Source organism: Haliaeetus leucocephalus, unplaced genomic scaffold (genome assembly GCF_000737465.1).
Source record: "Haliaeetus leucocephalus isolate CR32 unplaced genomic scaffold, Haliaeetus_leucocephalus-4.0 Scaffold1, whole genome shotgun sequence".
Lineage (NCBI taxonomy): Eukaryota > Metazoa > Chordata > Aves > Accipitriformes > Accipitridae > Haliaeetus > Haliaeetus leucocephalus.
Window position 1 is genome coordinate 12,761,171 of NW_010972437.1, and position 19,036 is coordinate 12,780,206.

The 19,036-nt window shown below is 38.1% G+C and overlaps 1 protein-coding gene across 1 annotated transcript in view; it reads right to left on the reverse strand.

Moving 5' to 3' along the window:
- MYO3B (myosin IIIB) overlaps positions 1-19,036 on the reverse strand; it is a 146,472-nt gene that overhangs the window by 83,986 nt on the left and 43,450 nt on the right. Inside the window, exon 8 of the mRNA XM_010569422.1 lies at positions 11,599-11,744. Coding sequence (XP_010567724.1) covers positions 11,599-11,744 — 146 coding nt within the window. The remainder of the gene's footprint in view (positions 1-11,598; positions 11,745-19,036) is intronic.

A 19,036-nucleotide genomic window follows, 5' to 3' on the forward strand; every position in this document is an offset into this window, starting at 1 on the left:
ATAATTGTGATGTTTCATTTCTAGACTGTATTGGAAGTCCATTTTCTGTTCTCAGTAAATTGTTTAGTGCTGCAGGTAATCTATCTAAACCTTATTAGATAAGGCATCAGCAGCCTCTCAGCAACCTCTGGTAATGATGTAGATTTATATGTTGAAAATGTAGCTACCTATTTCTTTACTGAACAATTTGACTGCTAGATTATCTCAATTATTTTTATCCTAAGAATCTATTTCCGTAACAAAGTATATTAATCAATCATATAAAAATATCTGAACACTAAATGTCTTACTGCAAAGCAATATTACACGTGAATTATCTACCTGGAAGGAAGCTGTTCTCTTGGCTGAACGGTGGAAAATTGGCTGTTAACTATTTATAACTGACTGATTGTCCCACTGTCTTCAAACTCATTTTAAATGCAGAGCACAAGTATTTTGCTGCACTAAAAAAATTCAGCCATGCTATATCTTATCCATTGCAACCTCCAGTTTACTGTGCGCTGTAGCATGAATCTCCTTAAAAATCAGTAACTACTATATGTAAGGATTACTCTGCTACCGTCACAGTATTACTGCCTCAGGACAACTACAGACAATGCTGTTCACTACTGTAGTTCTGTCAAGAAACAGGGAACAGTTTTGAAAACACACTAAAAAAATGTATTTTTAGTCTACAATGGTAAAAGCAAGACTTTGTAGCTCAGCTCTATCCCCTAAATCTAACTAAGCCGCATTTTAGTTCCTCACTTCTAAAGGAGACAACAGTTAGTAGATGTCCATCTACCACCTCTCCTCCTGCTGGATGTGCCTTTCACCACTCGACTGCTCTCAGACTGCAGGGCTTAACCTTGTCAGCATGAAATTTTCCACTAGAGCAAAACAAAACGGCACTTTCTGTATCTTAGCAGTCTGTTATTACTTGTGTAATGGATTTTGAAAAGTAATAATTTACTTTAGAAACTGGTAGACTAAAACAGTTCATGTGCATTTAATGCATGAAATGAACTGCATATGGAGTCACTAAAAACAACTGTCAGGCATCTCAGCTTCTACCTAGAGTTCAGAGAGTGTTAGAGTGTAGCACAGAGAATAAATCAGAATATCAGAGATGATTCTTTTTTGTTTGCTCAGAAAATGGCTGAAAGCTGAGCATGTTTATTTTCATGATTATTCATTTCAGTTTCTCAATGAATTCAGTTCAGCTGCACACATTTTAGCTCTTCTATGTGTAATTCTCATGAATGTTCTAGCAACAAATATACTGGCAGGAATGTTTGCTGAAACTGTTTTAAATTAAGCACCGAAGAATATACATATAAAACAATATCCTTCTATTTGTAATTGCATGTATTCACGAGAAAGGCAGTTGGAGGAGAGACTCTTAACAAATCAAAACCCAGCAATATACTACGCAGGCAAAGTCTTCCCCAGCAGCTGAAATAGTACATGCTTACAACAGACTATTCAACAACAAGTCACAGAGCATGAATTACTTGCTGAAATTAGGCTATGAATACATCTGAACAAAGAATGCATCTGCAAAATCAAATTCTATCTGTGCACAATTTACAAAAAGGAATAGAAAGACAAAAATCAATGAGAAACAGTTATGTAGTTGTATATAAGTTATCATGTAACTGAATAGCTAAAGAAAGAGAGGAAGGAAATTGCACCAAGATGATTTAATTTTAGGACTGATTCTCTACTGTCTTATGTAGTATATAAAAATATTTACAATATTTTACCACTTTCTCAAATATATTAAAATGTCATAAGGTAATAGGGAACAGACCCTATTTTGCTACAATATGGCTGCTAACTGCATACACTTCAATTTTTAGATCTACTGCCAGACTTAAAAGACTAGTTATCCATACATACTTGGTATGGTCTTAGACACAAACAGCTTCTGCTTTTTAGACAAAGGTGACGTAATGAAAGTAATACTACTACCAGTCACTCATTACTCAGTTCAGCCCTGGCACAAATCTGTTTAAGTCTGATATTCAAACCCTAGGATGCATTTGACTTTTACCAGTTCATGTACCTGTTAGATATGTATTAGTAATGAATAACTCCTATACATCTTTATAAGGGCAGAGCCCCTGCCCCAGCATGTCTTGGCACTGTTGCAAACTGTGAGACAATGTGATAGTGACAACGTTAAAATATCTTATCCTTGTAGCACAAAACTCTTTCCCCATTAAATTAATACATGCTTTGACAGATTCTGCAAACAAAATGCCAGGACATTCATCCATCACCAGTGGTGTATCCCAGGGGTCAAAATGGTCCAGTCCCATTCAACATCTTCATTAATGATCTGGATGATGTAGCAGAGTGCACCCTCAGCAAGTTTGCTCATGTTCCAACCTGGGAGGAGTGGCTGATACACCAGAAGGTTGTGCAGCCATCCAGAGGGATGGAACCACGACAGGCTGGAGAATGGGCCAACAGGAACCTCATGAAGTTCAGCAAAGGGAAGTGCAAAGTCCTGCACCACTGTATGCTGGGGGCTGACCAGCTTGAAAGCGACTTTACAGAAAAGGACCTGGGGGTCCTAGTGGACACCAAGTTGAACATGAGCCAGCAATGCGCCCTTGCGGTATAAGAAGGCTAATGGTATCCTGGGCTGCATTAGGAGGGGTGTTGCCAGCAGGTTGAGGAAGGTGATCCTTCCCCTCTACTCAGCACTGATGAGGGCACACCTGGAGTACTGTGTCCAGTTCTGGACTCCCCAGTACCAGAGAGATACAAAGCTATTGGAGACAGTCCAGCAAAGGATCACTAAGATGGATTAAGCGACTGGAACACCTCTCACATGAGGAAAGGCTGAGACAGGTGGGACTGTTTAGCATAGAGAATAGAAAGCTCAGGACAGATATTATCAGTATATATAAATATATGAAGGGACAGATATTATCAATATATATAAATATACGAAGGGAGAGTGTAATGAAGGCTAAGCCAGGTTCTTTTCAGTGGTGCCCAGTGACAGGGCAAGAAGCAATGGGCACACACTGAAATACAGGAGGGTCCGCCTGAACATCTGGAAAGAGTTTTTCACTGTGAGGATGAATGAGNACTGGCACAGGTTGCCCAGAGAGGTTGTGGAGTCTCCTTCCTTGGAGATACTCAAAAGCTGTAGGGACATGGTCCTGGGCAGCCTGCTACAGGTGACCCAGGTCGAGCAGGAGGGTTGGACAAGATGTGACCTCTAGAGGTCCCTTCCAACCTCAGCCATTCTGTGATTCTGTGGAAGAAGACACAACCAAGCACACACACTTACTGACATTTTCAAAAGCACATCAGTGGTTCACTTTCTGTGAAATCACATTCAGTGATTCTGAACTCTTTGGAAAAATCAAACACAGAATGGAGATTAAAAGAATTTTAACAGAAATGAAACACAGAATTGCTTCTCAGAAATTCCCCTGGCTACCTAACAACATGCTTAGGGACCTAAATAATTTTGAACATCTAATCATATTTGACTTGTTCAAGATTATATAAGAAGTCTGTAACCTGCCGAAGAACTAGTAGTGGTCTTCCCAATCCTCACTCACCGATCTGTACTCTTTTCCACCTACAGATAAGACTCTATCCTTTAATTGCTTTGCTATTCATATACCAAGCAAGGAGGATCCCGAGGACCTTGCATTTCTGCTCATTAGATAATTCCACACTACTCTTAGATGTAACATGTCACCTTGCATTTTTAGTATTTGGGATTTTCTATAAAAATATGATCACTAATGAAAGTCCAATGTATCAGACAATAAAATAATGTCTAAGAGTCAAATTATTCCTTAGACAAGTATACATAGCTTTTATGGATATCATGATGCCCCACCTATAACCATAGGCAGAATCTGGTCTTCTGAAGTAGTTTAGTCACATTGCTGTAACTGCATTTCACATTCCTATTAAGAAATAAACAATACTGTGCTCTGAAACTTGTATACCTACTGTCAAATTATTCATCATAAGACTTTATCAAGCATGTTCCTTTAATTACTTTAACACTTCATTTTAAATAACTACAATTCCATTAATTCTTTTGGCTTTTTTTTTCCCACAAAACCAATCAACTCTAGGCTTTACTGTCCTACAACGCATACTTCTATTTCTTTACTGTTCCAAGCAACAGCAGTAAAAGTGTACACTACCTGATATATCAGTATCATGTCAGTACCAATGCAGACGGCAAAATTACAAAAAAGTTGGTAAAGCCAGCTGCAATATGAAAGGCTACATTAGCAAATGTTAATATTTAAATGTTACCTCCAAAAAATAATGTCCCCACAACCGTTCTTACCTGTTCAGATTGATGAAACTACCTGTAGTACACCAGGTGCTCCACACTGTATACAATAAAGCAAGTGAAGGTGCAAATATTTTGGCTCCTCTACCTCATACGACTGGCCCGCAGTCACGCTATCTATAGAACTGAAAGAGGTCTATTCTCTCTCTTGACATGATCGTACCTTAAAAATGACAGTAACTGAGCACTCTTAAAGAACTTCTTCAGAGATCATTACCAACATTAAAGATGAAGTGTATGTTTGCACAGAAAGTACAAAGATAATTATACTGCCTACCTGCAAACTACCGGGAAGCTGAAGTTGTGATGGTGTAGGAGGTGGAGACACCAGGTTTGGTTCTGCTAGAGCCAGGTCAGCTCCTGAAGCAGTCAAACATCACTAAATTCAAACTAATAAGCACTCCCAGGAGCTTTAGGTCTCAACACAGTACAATGCAGGTGAAGAACTACACCATTCAGTGAATACTTACAAGATCAACTCCATCCCACTCCTGGCTATTTCACGTGAATTAATGAAGCATAATGATTTTTAATGAAATTTCATTTAATTCTCAGTTTTCATAGGTTAGAAAATTAAATAACCATTTCTTATCACCAATCAGTTTTAAAACAGCTGCCTTCTACTGCTTTCAGAAGAGCAACACTTGACTGATACAGACACAGGAGAATTTGGTTCAGTGTCTGTTATTGTCAGCTGTCAGTGTAACCTAGAAAATTGCTCTTGATTTACCACCTCCCTGTAAACAGGACTGTAAAGAGGCAGATCCTGAAACAGGATCTTTGCAACATGATCTGAAATCCTCACTTTACACCAGCATATATACCCACCCTTTCCAGACTACAGTGTATATAATCTTTATCCCCTCTTTGCCACACTACTTTTCATAGCCATTACTTTTCTTTTCAAAATTTCAAATCACTGCTACCTTAAGAGATAGTACTGATATGATGTAACATTTCTCACAAGATAACATCATTTGAAGAATTTATGGACCTATTTTACTTTAAAAAGCTTAGGTGTAATGGTATTTGAGAATCTTTTACTTTGTAATATTTTGCCAAAACAGACACACCTAAGTAGCAGCAGCAGATGGATGAGGTTAAAAGGATCAACTCCCAAATTACCAACTTTGCTAGGCCACCTTCCCTTCATAATTTAGACCCTTCTGTTGGAGATTTGAAAATATATTCTAGACAGATGACATGTTAACAGAATCATTTCATGGTTCAGTGTCTTCGCAGTATGATTTATCTCTATCTCTAGGCACTGGAGGTCCCTTTTCAGGAGATTTATGAGTTAGATCCAAGAATTCATTTTGATGAGGGAGAATGTGTGCATCATTGCAAAACGGATCATTAACATTTGCTCTAAGATAATGCTTCCTTCTCATTAGCAGTTTTAAGAATAAGTCTCATGCATGTCGTATCACAACTGTTTCCAAGACACTACACATTCATATAATAAAATGTTCATGAATGAAAGAGGTTTTTAAAATTTGCATTAGTCCATGAACTTGTATCCCTTTCTCTTCCAAATCTACATAATACCATACAGATATAAGGTCCAGAAGGCTAGTGTCTAATGAAATATCTGACTTAAAGAGAAGTGGTTAACCACCGGAAGATGCTTAAGCATCTGGCCCACAGCTCAGGCCATATTATCAAAAGTACCAAGTTAATACTTACACGCTTTAAAAAACACAGTGTTTTCAAGTGCTCAGCATCCAGCATCTCCTGCTACGAAACACTGGTCAGGTTTTCAGGGGAGTGCAGCACAGTGGGATCACGTATTTTTCATGCCTGACTTGAGACACTCGGTGAATTCTGAGGGTTCACCTGCCCTCTGGAAATCAGCTATTTTGTTGAGATAAATTCAATCTCTAATCACGTTTTATGTTGCTCGACTCAATGAAAGGAAACCTTTTTACTGTTCTATTCAAACAGAGACTTCTGGTAGCTGCAAGACAGAATTCTAGATCTGAGAAACAGTGTAAGTGTGTCTGATTCAGGACAAGGATCAACAATGTCAGATCACCAGTGCATGTATGTCACCCACTTCACACTGCAGACGGTTTGTAGATACAGTTTAAAACACACTAAAAATGGACGACAGGGAGCAACACATCTGTTTGCAGTCTTTCAACTCATGCTACTTATCTAACAGAAGCATTTATGGGTCTTTCACTAGAATCTTCGTAATAAAATCCTTACCCTGAACAAGATGGGGGGGAAGAGAACTGCAAATAAGAAAGGATTGAGACATGCTATTTAATTAGAAAGGCACAGCAATCAGACAAGACAGTTACTGCTCGTGTTGAGGAAATGGAGGAGACAAAGAGAGAGACAGAGACATGAGTGGGGCCTTGTTAACTACAATGTCCTGTTAAGAACTGTCTTCAAACAAAACACTTTCAGCAGACAGGATTCTGACCAGAGACAAAAGTATTTGAATCTTTTTCCAGCAATGCTGAAAGGACAGAGATGTGAAAACTAGAAAATAAAAACAACTACAAAAATACAGAGCTAGGAACCTCAGAGCACTAATGGAGAATGCAAAAATCAAACATCTTGGTGCCATCAGAACTTTCCATATTATCAACTTCTGTCTTACAGACCAGCCTTCAGTCTTATTTGAGAGTTCACAGGGCTATCACTACAAGTTCTGTCACTTCTATATAAATACTAGCCTGCGCAGAGAAGTATGACTGGGAAGATCCTAATTTCAACAGTCTTCCAATGAGATATGTACCTAGGATGGGATAGAGAGAATGTTCATAGCAACTGGAATGTTTCATTGTGAGATATGTTGTTTTCCATTAATGTCCTCCAAAGAGCGGAATGTAAAATATTTCAAATAAAAATTACGAAGATATATCTGGATTTAAATGGGCATAAGGAGCCTCCTCTTCCAGCAATGTCACATGATCCAAACATCTTGGGTTCCTATCATGTATCCACAGACATGCTCCTTTGCAGATCTGCGAGCCATTCAACCTAGAGCTCAGTCCATCCCTGGTTCAAGTTACATAATTCAAGCATGGACCTATGTTAGTTGGAGGTGGTAAGTTTAAGAGAAGTCTTAAGTTTGGGAATAAAGTCTTCATTTCCCCAGAGAGTTTCCTGGGGACTGAAATTTTGAGTATGCTTTGCTGAATACTTAATTTTCTAAAGCGGTGTCACTCTGACCTTCCCTTCCATGGTTATAACTGCTGTATAGAAAGTATAGAGAAGCGTAATTTCTCACCTACTGGAAGAACATTTAGGCCTTGTAACTAGTACCGTCTGAATTTAATACCTGATCTGCTTCTTGTTTAGAGAACACAAGTAGTGTAGGATGTTTGGCTTTTCCCATTTTCCTGCTTAAATTAGCACATGAAAACAGTAACAGCCTAATCCTTGACTTGAGTTCTACACAAGAAGACATCTCCAAAGATCTTGGGGGTATGTAACTGTTGTGACTGTTAGTACAAAATCATTCATTCAGTGGTTGATTCAAACCCTATAAAGTCAAAGTAAAGACTCACTGATTTCAACTATATTAATTTAAGACTAAGGCTTAGCTCCACAGCTCACTAAGTTGAAACTCAATGCCAAGGCTAATGGCACAATTACTGGCTGTCTCTAGAAAAAAGCCAATGACTAAAGTGACATGGAAACTTAACTACTTTATTCCCTACTTGAGAACGGAAGAATTCTGTGGAAACACACACAGAGTTTTCTGTACCTAGCTTTGGCAATTTTTCTATTACTAACATTTTAAACTACATTCATGAGAACAGATTATTCAGTGCTTGGTAACAAAACTTGAAAACTACCGCAAAGTTTTCTGCTAATGTAAAGAAATCAGCAGCACACAAAACAGACCACCCTAGCACACAGAAGGCAGTATAAATAGAAATATATGGATTAAGTGTAGTCAAGAATGTAATGGAACAAGGAAATAATTCCTGATAACTCTCTGCCTGAGTGATGTCCAAGTGTCATTTACTGTGAATACCAATTTTACCTCTTCTTCTCCAAACTAAAGTCAAATCAGCCCAATCAACAAAAAATATCCTGGGAGAACACATACAGAAAGCAGATATATGCAGTAAATCAACAGCCCACTACACTTACTGCTCATTATTTGCAGTAGCTTTTTACACTTCTAGATAAAATGGAGCTTGACTGTAGGGTACCACAGTCACACCATAACTGTGCAACACACTTTGGTGTCATTTGGTATTAGTGCATTTAGTACAATTAACAGTATCTGAAACCTGATTTGCCAGTTTCACATCAAACCACAAGAAACCACAGCTGAAAGAGGAGCTGTTATCAACAAATTAAATTATGTATGTCTCTGTCAGAAATTAGAGTATGGGTACATACACAAGGCTGGAGTTATATAAGGTTATATTGCTTCCCAACCCAGGTGTTGAAACTACCTCCAGAATCCCAGAATTAGAAGTGTGTACCTTAGTATTCAGCTCCATTGTACTTCACTATTAATGTGGTTTGAATGGCAAATTACAGTTGTGAGGGAATTTTGGAAACTGCTAACCTCCTGCTAGTGGCCATTTTCCAGGTGAAAGCAAAACTTAGCTGAGTTCTTCCTCACTATATCCCTCAGGAGCCCTAAGCTCGAGACTTCACTTGAGATCACTGCTGTCACCATTCGTGAACTGAGGGCAGTCAGCTGACTGAGCCCTTCCTCCATCTCACCAGATGTGCAGAATGACATCTTGATTTAAACAATGGGTGGAGCAGAGCCCGCTGTAGGGACAGCTCAGGCAGACAGCCTCCTACAGAAAGCAGGAGGCAGCAGGCGCTAGTGGTTACCACCCCTCAGCTGAGAAAAGAATTCGAGCTGCATGAATAAGCTGCCTCTCATTCACTCCACCCTAACCTAAGCTGCTTGATTGCAGGTATCAGCAGAGCAATTTTAAGACATGAAGATCCCTGTGCACAGCACATATGCCTCTGGAGATGTGACGAGTGCTAGTCTCAGTTAAAAAACTTGTTGAGTCCAGAGTCTAACTGTAGTCTCACTGAGCCAAAAGCTAGGGCTGAGAGCTTTGGCTCAAATGCACGATGGATGCAGAGAAAGTCTTGGGCAAGAAAATGAGAAGCAATAATGAAAAAGAAAAGAAAAAAGAAAAAAAATAAACCAAAAAACCCAGCAGGGTTCCTTTTCTTTTGATTGGATCTTACAATGACACCAAGTCATGTGGAGAGAGGAAATAGGGATTGACTGTGCCTTTCCTCTTCTCACAGGGCAGCTAAGCGTTACCAAATAAAGGTAGCAAGTGGCACATAAAAGGAGAGAATTCTTCCAATAAAATACAGCTACCCTGTAGGCTTCTTTGCTACTAGATGTTACTAGTAGTATAGTAGGTAAAAATTTGTTTTGGATAAATTCAGAGATGATACTCAAGGATACTAACTACTTAAAAATGACCAAATAGCTTAACATTAGCATTTATAACTTCAGACACAGATATTATCATGAAAGCAGAAAGTATAAAGATGCCAGATCCCTGAACTCAGAGGATTTTGGATTGAACAGTCTCAGAAGGTGAGCTGTGATGTTTCTGTATGCCGCTGCTTGAACACTCAACAGCCAGTGCTTGGAAGAACCACTTTCAACCTGAGAAGAGCCTCAATGCTCATGTTGAAAATGCTGTTAAAAATGTGTGAATTGCAGCACAGATATCAGGAACTGCACTTCTAAAGATTACCTCTGAACTGTCAAACTACTATAAGAGGGGAATGCACCTTTTCATCATATTTAGTATCCCTCTGAATTGACTTCAAACAAATACCAGAAGAGAAGGTCTATCTCCTATACCCCAGGCCCTTATGCCATCCAACACTCATCATAGTCTGCTTTATCTAATATAAATGCACAGTTAACAGCAGCAGGGTTATAGCTCATAAAATGCAAAGCAGAGGGAAATCTCTTGACTTAAAAATTGCTACCATTCTATTTAGTAAATGTACCCATTATTTAATTCATCAGATAGGTACTTCACCTTTGTTTTGCTAAGTCATACAGAGATGAAACAGCAAATAGGGAAAGAGGTAAACTACAGATAGAAATCAAAGCCTCTACATGTCCTATTCTATGTATCTTCCTATTGCTTGCTGTTACTTTTGGTATGGCTTCTGTCCTTTTAAACTGTTCGGAGCGTTGATAAAATGTATAGATATTGCTTTAGTAACAAGAAGTCTCCCTTGCTGTCTTAATTGCCAGGACCTGTTTTATACTTGTGCAAAGGCAACAAGATGAACCACTGCTTCAGTATGAATAATTTTGGAAAGAGGGGTGGCAGTTCATGTCTGAGCTGGGTAGGAGATAGAACTCAGCACAACTGCATCTGCATATAATTAGACTTAATCAGAAATGCAAATTGCAATCAGAAGACATTTTAAAAGCTTACGGTAACTGTGCAGATAACAAAAGGTCAAACACTTGCATTGCTGAAGGTTTTAAACTGTTATCAGTCAGTGGCGATTCTTTATGAACAAAATGTGGAAAAGAGAAGTATATGCCAGTTTAATCAATGATGGACAAATTCTTTCTATATTTCTTCTATTATTACAACTGTTCTGTTGTTAAACTCCATTTTACACTGTCAATCTCATCTTATTATTCAGGAAGACTCAATGACATGAAAACAAAACAAAACCAAAAACAGACAGCATGAAATAATACACCTAATTTACATGACTATAGATAGAGCGAATTTCTATCCATTTTTCATATCCATGTATGACAATCCAAATCTCCACGTTTTAACATCCTTGGGTAAATGAAAAAATAAATTATGACTACAGTTTGCTGAAACTACCAGACTGCTTCATAGCATTGTCAAAATTGTGTGGTTTTCTCCACAGCAAAACAAGCCTAAGACTGTAGGGGAATAACATTTTAAAATGTTATTCAACAGTTACGAATGGTGGCTTCTTCCTCTTTTGAAACAAATGTTTTTATCAATAGTAGCTAAGAAAAGTACTTTTGTAGGGAGGTACCTTGATATTATACGATTTTATATTCTAAGATAAGAATGAAATAAATATGTAAGTCTTCATCATTTCAAGGTGTTCTAAATATAAATTATTGTAGAAGTCAGGCTGAAAAAAAGGTCTTTAACATTACAGCTTTTTAATGTTTTTTCCTATGAGAGATTCTTAGGATTTGAAGCACAAATGTTTACCAAATATTTCTTTCTCCTTTGAATAGATTGCTTTTGAACAAACTAGTGAGTGAAGACAGCCATCTAGTGCCATACCTTGGAATTTTAAAAAGGGTTTTCACTGGATGCATGTCAAATAAAGGAGGGTCTCCATCTCCCAGTTCAATAGCTGTTATTCCCAAGGACCATACGTCACAACGAGCATCATACGAGTAGTCATACTGTTGTTCACAAGCAATGACCTATCAGAAAAAAGCAGAGAAAACAATGCTTTAACCTAATGTACAATTCACACCATCATGTCTAAAATCTTATGTAGCTTTTAAATCTGTATGTTTGCCTGTATATCCCAATTAGGAAAAAACCCACAAAAATGTAATAGTAAATTAGAACTTCTCTTAGGTTTATTTTCTTTAAAAACAATCTCCCTCTTTTTTTAAAGCTCTGTGGGATGCTTCAAATATCTATCCTAAGAACATCACTCTACTAAATTCTGTTCTTGAAAACACTTCTTACAGAAACCTATTACAATAGCAGAGAACCCTATTGATGTTTTTATTAACTTCTATGACTATTCATGAGGATAGACTGATTTGCACAGCTGTTTTTTAGATAAGAATATTCCATCAGTCATTTCTGCCAATTTTTTTTTTTTTACTTTGTCTCTACTAGATTTGAGTAATTTAAAAAAAAAATCTTAATTAACACACCATGTACCTCGCCTAAGAAAAACTGAAGTTAATAGGAATCTCTCCTTGGACATCGGAACTGTTTTACATCACAAACTTGATGCACACTTCCAGCTAACCCACTGTTTGCATTCTAATCATAATGTAACTATTCATATAAGCTGGAAACAATTCTGCATTTAAATGTGAGATTCAAACTAAAGTTTAAATTTAGCCCTTATCTTTGCAAAGGGATGAGACAAAGGCTTCACTGCCTTCTATTCTGTCATGATTTGGAATCCTGACTCAAGCTTGTCTTCCCAAATCTCAACAATTAGACCAACTCCTTTAAGAATTTATCAGATCCCTGCATATTGCTAGTATCAGCTTCTATTATTTTTCTCGTTGTTTTAAGTATTGTTACTAATTTGTACTTAAGATAAACAGAACTTCTGACAGCATGTCCTAGGATGGCTGTATCTATGTTCTAGAAGATTTATTTTTTTTTTTTTTAACTTCTGTATTACTTCTGAGTTCTTACATTAGGGCTTCAATTTAGGACAATGCTTTGCAGAGACACCAACATGCAAGTCAGGACCCGAGGTAGCTGCTAGCAGAGAGCCACTCACAGCCTGCTGTAAGAAAACCTTTCCTGAAGAAGCTGCTGATTCCAGCTTAACCTCTTGGTTACTTTCTCCATAAGCTGCACCTAAAAGAGGCATTCCTGTCTCAGGTAGAGATGCTATCCAACAGGCCTGCAGGACCTGTCCATCTTTTACTCTTGGACTCATGATCCCATCATACAGCACTCATCATTTATTTTATCAGAAAACAGGGGTGTTGAACATACTAGTTAAAATAATACTGAAATGTATATTTTAGTTTTCGGGGGGCAGTAAAGTTGGACATTAGTTAATTCCTTTGCTATGTACTAACAGTTTGGTTCTTTTTCTAGAGCAAATCAGTCCAGAAAAATTAAGACCTTTCCTATCATTATCATTGTTTTGACAAGTGTTCAGAACGCTCTCTTCCTCCTCAATTTTTCCAGGCTAGTATGCCTAAGAAATTTCTTTTCATATCCTACTGACAGTGGTATTTCCCCTTTATTGCTGTAATGTCAAAGAATCTTCTGATAGAGTATTAGACCAGTGTTTCTCAACTATTGTCTGAGGAACACTGGTGGTCTGTAAGACATGATAAAGTGGTCAGCAAAATGTCTGCAAACCATCTGAGACAAACATACATACACATTCCCCTACACATCAACTACCAAATAAAGAGAATGGGGAAAAATGAAGGTAAGCACTGCAAAAGAGGGAGGATTTTTTTCGTCAAACTTGAAGAGGCAGAGTTTTGTTAGCTAATGTGGTGTTTTTCAAAGTTGTCACATGAAGATCATTTTCCCATCTCCCTTCTCTTCAACAGAATGTCTTAAGTGAAAGCTCTGAAATATTTCTTAGTTCTTCAAAGAGTTCATTACAGTCTTGATCTCATCCCAGAGATCCCTCTATCTCTTGAAAAAGGTAAGTTTTACTGTGCAGTAGATATATTCTATGCAACTCAAGCTCAAGCAGAGCGCTTTAAACCACCACCCTTATTTCAGAGGCCTATATGATAATTTCATTTCCTTATACCATGACTTAGACACAAGGAAAGAAATCAAATTTGATGTAAAAACCTGTAAGAAAGTCAGTGTGGAGATCAGAGTTACTTAAATAATATATTTGAAAGAGGCCATACTTGGTGTTGGCTGGAGTTTCCTTCACTGCAGTTTTTCTCAGAGATTGAAAGGAAAGCTTGTATTTCTTGATTATTTTTGTTTCTTTAAACAGTTCCCCAAATCATCTCTATACTCAAGGACACTTCCTCAAAAAAAAAAAAAAAAAAAAAAAAACATGCAAATCAGCTTCCAAGGCCATGACTCGGAAGTTGCAAGTAGCTTACCCATATGTGACTAATTAAACGCACTATGTTCTTCCTTTTTTAACATATGAAAAATATTTATCTGCTTGGTTAAAAAGCTGCTAGAGCCCATCTCCTGGAAGTGACTATCTCTGAAGTTGCCTGGTTCTCATCAGCGTGCTGAGTCCTTTGCAAATACCTGTCTATTTGTTCTCAAACACTATGATGCAGAGGAATATATTTTCATTTTCAAAGGAAGAAAAAGAAGGATCTGCTCAAGAGCACACTGGACGTCACCAGCAGTGCTACAAACATGGCTGGTCTCCCACGTTCAAACACACCACTACTTTTTCCTCTGTAAGCACATCACAATTGCTTCTAACTACAGGCCAATGGCAAAACTTGCTATGTATCTCAGTCTTATAAAGTTTAACAAGCTACACTAAAATAATATGAGCATCAGAGGGCTTTGCACTCATAATGGATGGGGAAAAAAAAGTACATTGCAACTGCTGTTTTAGAAAAGAAAAAAGGTCTTTGAGCTTTTCTCAGCTTCACAATGTATTACTTGCCAAACAAAGAGAAAGGAATGTATAACGCATCTTTGTTTGTCTTCTGCTCCACAGGTAACAGCTATACCTCCAGTAAATATGGTACATGGCAGTAAAATAATACTGGCAAAATACTGGCACTCTAACCAAGGGGAGTTAAACACTATCAGATTCTCCTCCATTCTAATATCAGAGCCTGCAATGATTCTTTCAGAAAAATATTCCCCTTAACCTGCATTCTCTTTGTTTACAAAAATTCAGCCAATGGACCATGCAACCCCAGTATGTTTTAGACAGTTAGCCTGACTACAGTGAGATCAGCCTCACAGAAAACATACAAAATGAACTGCTCTTCTGACACTGAGTACGCAGCATGTATATGAATTTAATGATCATTTTGGTTTGAAACAAGTTTTCAATTTCTGTGGGATTTATTATTAGAATTTTGCCAACTTATGCACTACTTCGAGAAACACAAATGCCACTAATTTTTATTTTTAAAGCAAGAATCAAATTTTACAGCTTTTTGCTTGATGAAAGGCACACATCGGCAGCTTGCTTTATATGTTGGCTAGCAGACAACACTCTAACTTGAAATCTAAAGAAGAAAGAGTTCTCTCACTCATAGTTTACAAGCTAAGTCGTTGGGAATGCTCCAGTCCTGTTTTGCCTTGAAAACTATTGCAACTCCCTACAGAGCAAAAAGGAAAAATGCCATTGACCTGTCTTTTATTATGTTCCTGTCTCTATCGGGAACTCAGAGATACTTATTTTTTTGAAACATCTGTCCCTTTTGGCCGGAGTTCTGGAGCTGAGAGCACCTCTCAGCACTGCTGATGCCTGCTCTTCCCAGTGTGGCATGAAGACAGAGACCCCAGAAGAAATTATCTGAAACTGAAGAAAATACCACCTCCTTTCTCTGCCTTGTGCAAAGACATCATCACATCTGTACCTATTTTATATCCAGCAATATCCTCCCCTGCTTGTACAAGCAAAAAAGAAGAGGTAGTTTGCTTTGCTGCAAACTCTATGTTCATGCCAAAGCTTCAGGGGGTGATGTAGTTAATCTTGAGATTTGCCAGTAAACACCACGGGAATAAGCACCAAGACTTTCACTTCGGCATGGGCTGGTTACGTGCACACTGTGGCCCAAGTTGCTAAGGAGACAGGCTGTCACCTTTTGTATTAGTTGTAATTTCATCATGATTTCATGCCCAGCCATACCGCCATAGGATGAAAAGCACCTAAACACTGCACAGAGAAACAGACAATGTGATGGGAGTTGTCAACACTAACTGTGCTGAGGGTCACACTGGGACAGGGTGAGGTGGTGGTGGGGAATTCACTGGTCTGGCAAAGACGGCACATAAATAAATCAGTCACACTAACTGGAGGGAATTTAGAGAAGCCAGTGATTAGGCATTCTGTGTGATTTATCACTTCTACAGAAACACAAAACTCCACAGAGATACACAAGATGATTCACACCCTGACAAGAAGACTATATTCAAGGAAATAATTCTACTTGTTCCAAAATCAATGCAAAGATTTCCTTGAACTTCAGCAAGCCCCTAAGTAGATCACAGGTGGATTTAAAAGAAGGAAAACAAGTAATACAGATAACTACACCTGTTATTTGTACAGCGGTCACACTGACTTGTGGGCAGAGAGGAAGCTATACATATGTTTAGCTGAAGCAAAATACATTAAACCATTTTAAGGTTACCCAGAATTATCAGAAGTGAACTTACTTTCATTTTGCCTCAGTATATACAGTGCATACACAAAGTATAGCTGCAAGCATACACAATACCAATAATAGCAGTATAGATGTGCTACCTGGAGATGATTGTTACACAATTAGTGCTGGTGACCCACCCGCTGAAAAGAGTCTGGAGTTAAAAAGGTTGATGCTCCTGAAAAAAGGTGGTGCTGTACTCAGCTGATGTAGCTAACTAAGCAGCTTATGAAGTGTGCGAGCACAATGCTGAAAAACACTGTGTATGTAAAATGAATGTGGCACAAAATTGTTACCCTTGCTGCAAGGATAACAAAATTGCTAGCTATGCAAGTCAAATGAAATTCTGTGCTCCACCTGACACTATGTAACCTGACTTTAATTTATCTACACAGTAAATATAATATTAAATATTCTTGCAATTCCTATGCATTGGGGGAAAAAAAAAGTCATCTTTCACGATAGCATTTAGCAGCACTGGGGGTACTGATATATCCAGACCAAAGTGATATCTATCCATCTCTATCTCTCCCTCGCTTCCTCCTTCCCTCCTTTCCTCCCTCCCTCTCTCCCTTCAAGCACGTTCACATAATTAAAAAAAATAGCAAATTTGTGACTGAAATTGGTTCCACATTCCCCCATTTTCTTATATGGATTTCAGTTCTTTATTTATTACCATCACACAAATTTTTTCATGGTGTATCAGAAAATGATTATATTGTTAGAAATGTTACCATAATAAGAAGTAATGCATATTTTAAATAATTCTTATAATTATCACAATATTGATTCATTGAAAATTAATTATATGTCAAGTATTCAGTTGTGTTTTAACAGCTGTGAGTAATCAGTTTTTATTTTTAACTCACCCAAGTGAAATATTCCTGAGACCATTAGACTGCTCTGGCAGCAGGCTACATTTGTAGGGAAACATAATACCCTTTATTAGAAGAAATGATACAGTGAGGAAAAACAGATAAGCTTTCGAGCACACAAATCTGTTTTGCTTTCTACCATGAGACCATCGTGGCTTAAGCACTACTAATGTTACAGACACATTTTGTTTCTGGCCCACAGATCTGCTCCTCATCAGTAAGGATATACAACACTACACACCTCACACAGATTTGTAAATGGTGTTTCACACAGAAACTGAAATCTCAGAGTCAACTCCAGCCTTGTAAGTAAATACTTCATGTAGGAATCTCAGTGCAGGGCAGTGAGGTAATGAAACAATTACCTCTACTTTGGTTTTTGTTTTGTTTTTTAAATCTTTGGGGTTTGTTTTTTGGTCTTCGTTTTTTTGTTTTGTTTTTTAAATCTTTAAACATGAAAGTTTTACAACCCCTCCATAGCTGCCATTTATGTTAGAACAAAACAGAAGCATCTGCAACCCCTCCACATCCCTTGACAAGATTATGGCCATATTATCAAAGTTACTGGCAAGGTTCCTTGAGGTTCCCTCCAGTTGCCACATCCTTTTCAACCCCTTCCTGCCACGCTAGCCCATGAGGAGGTCAGCTCTCCTGGAGGCAAAGGAGGAGGTGATGCATTTTGCCAGACCCCACTCTGCAGGGAACAGCTCACTGGTGCAGTGTGCCCTCTGCCTCTTTTGTGTGCCATCTCCTTTAAAGAAACCTCAGCTTTCTGAATTCCACTGCTTTCCTTCTGGACTTTAAGCAACTTCAGCATAACTCCTTATTACTGCAGCTTGTTAAAGCTTGGGTTTGAGAGCCACAGAAAAAGTGGGGAGAAAAAAACAAACAGGGCAGAAACCACCATTTCTTTTATTTCTTTATTCAATTCCCAAAGATCTGTGTTCCCAAAAAGATAACTTTGTTTATTAAATCATGCCAGTCAACCCTCAGAAGATGGCACCTCAGTGTCATGGGCATTTTAGTCACATGTGGACTTTTAGAGACCTAATTCCAACCCACATTCTGCCACTGACCTGCTCTAAGTCCTTAAGCAAGTCATTTCACTTCTATGTCGCCCAGTTCTCCATACAGTCTTGCTCTATCTATTTAGAGCAATGGCTCCCACTCTTCCCCCCCGCCTTCCCACAATTACACTGTAGGAGTTCCTTTCTCACATGCCCATACCTCTTTACCACACGTACCACAGGACTGCACTCAAACCCAGTGCTGCATTTCAAGAGGACAGTTAATATTCCCTAAAAATAATTTCTAACACACCATGGTGTCCCACTGTTAAACCTCCCGAAAGCAGCGACGTCATTTCAAAATGTATGCCCATTAGGCAATTCCTTTACACCCTAGGCTTAATGTACTGTCATAAATATAGTAATGTTAGAAACAAGCAATTGTTCAAATCACAATGTAACAAAAATCTGTTATGAATTATTTAGTGCTACCATTCTTTATATTTACCATTTATCTCATTTATTGTTTTTACCTACTAAATGTGTGGGGTTTTCAAGTATTTCACTATTAATTAATCATGATGCCAGATAAACACAAATTCTGTGAAAGCAGCAGAAGTTTTCTCTATTCCCAACTGTGAAGTTTCTTCCTAAGAACAATCAGTTATTTTTTGTAAATTATGTTTTCAATCTTATCTCATTTACTGTAATTCATGAGGTAAAAAAAAAAAACCCAAACAACCTAGTAAGAGCTAATTCAGCAATCTATCTTATCACTAGCTGTAGAAGAACA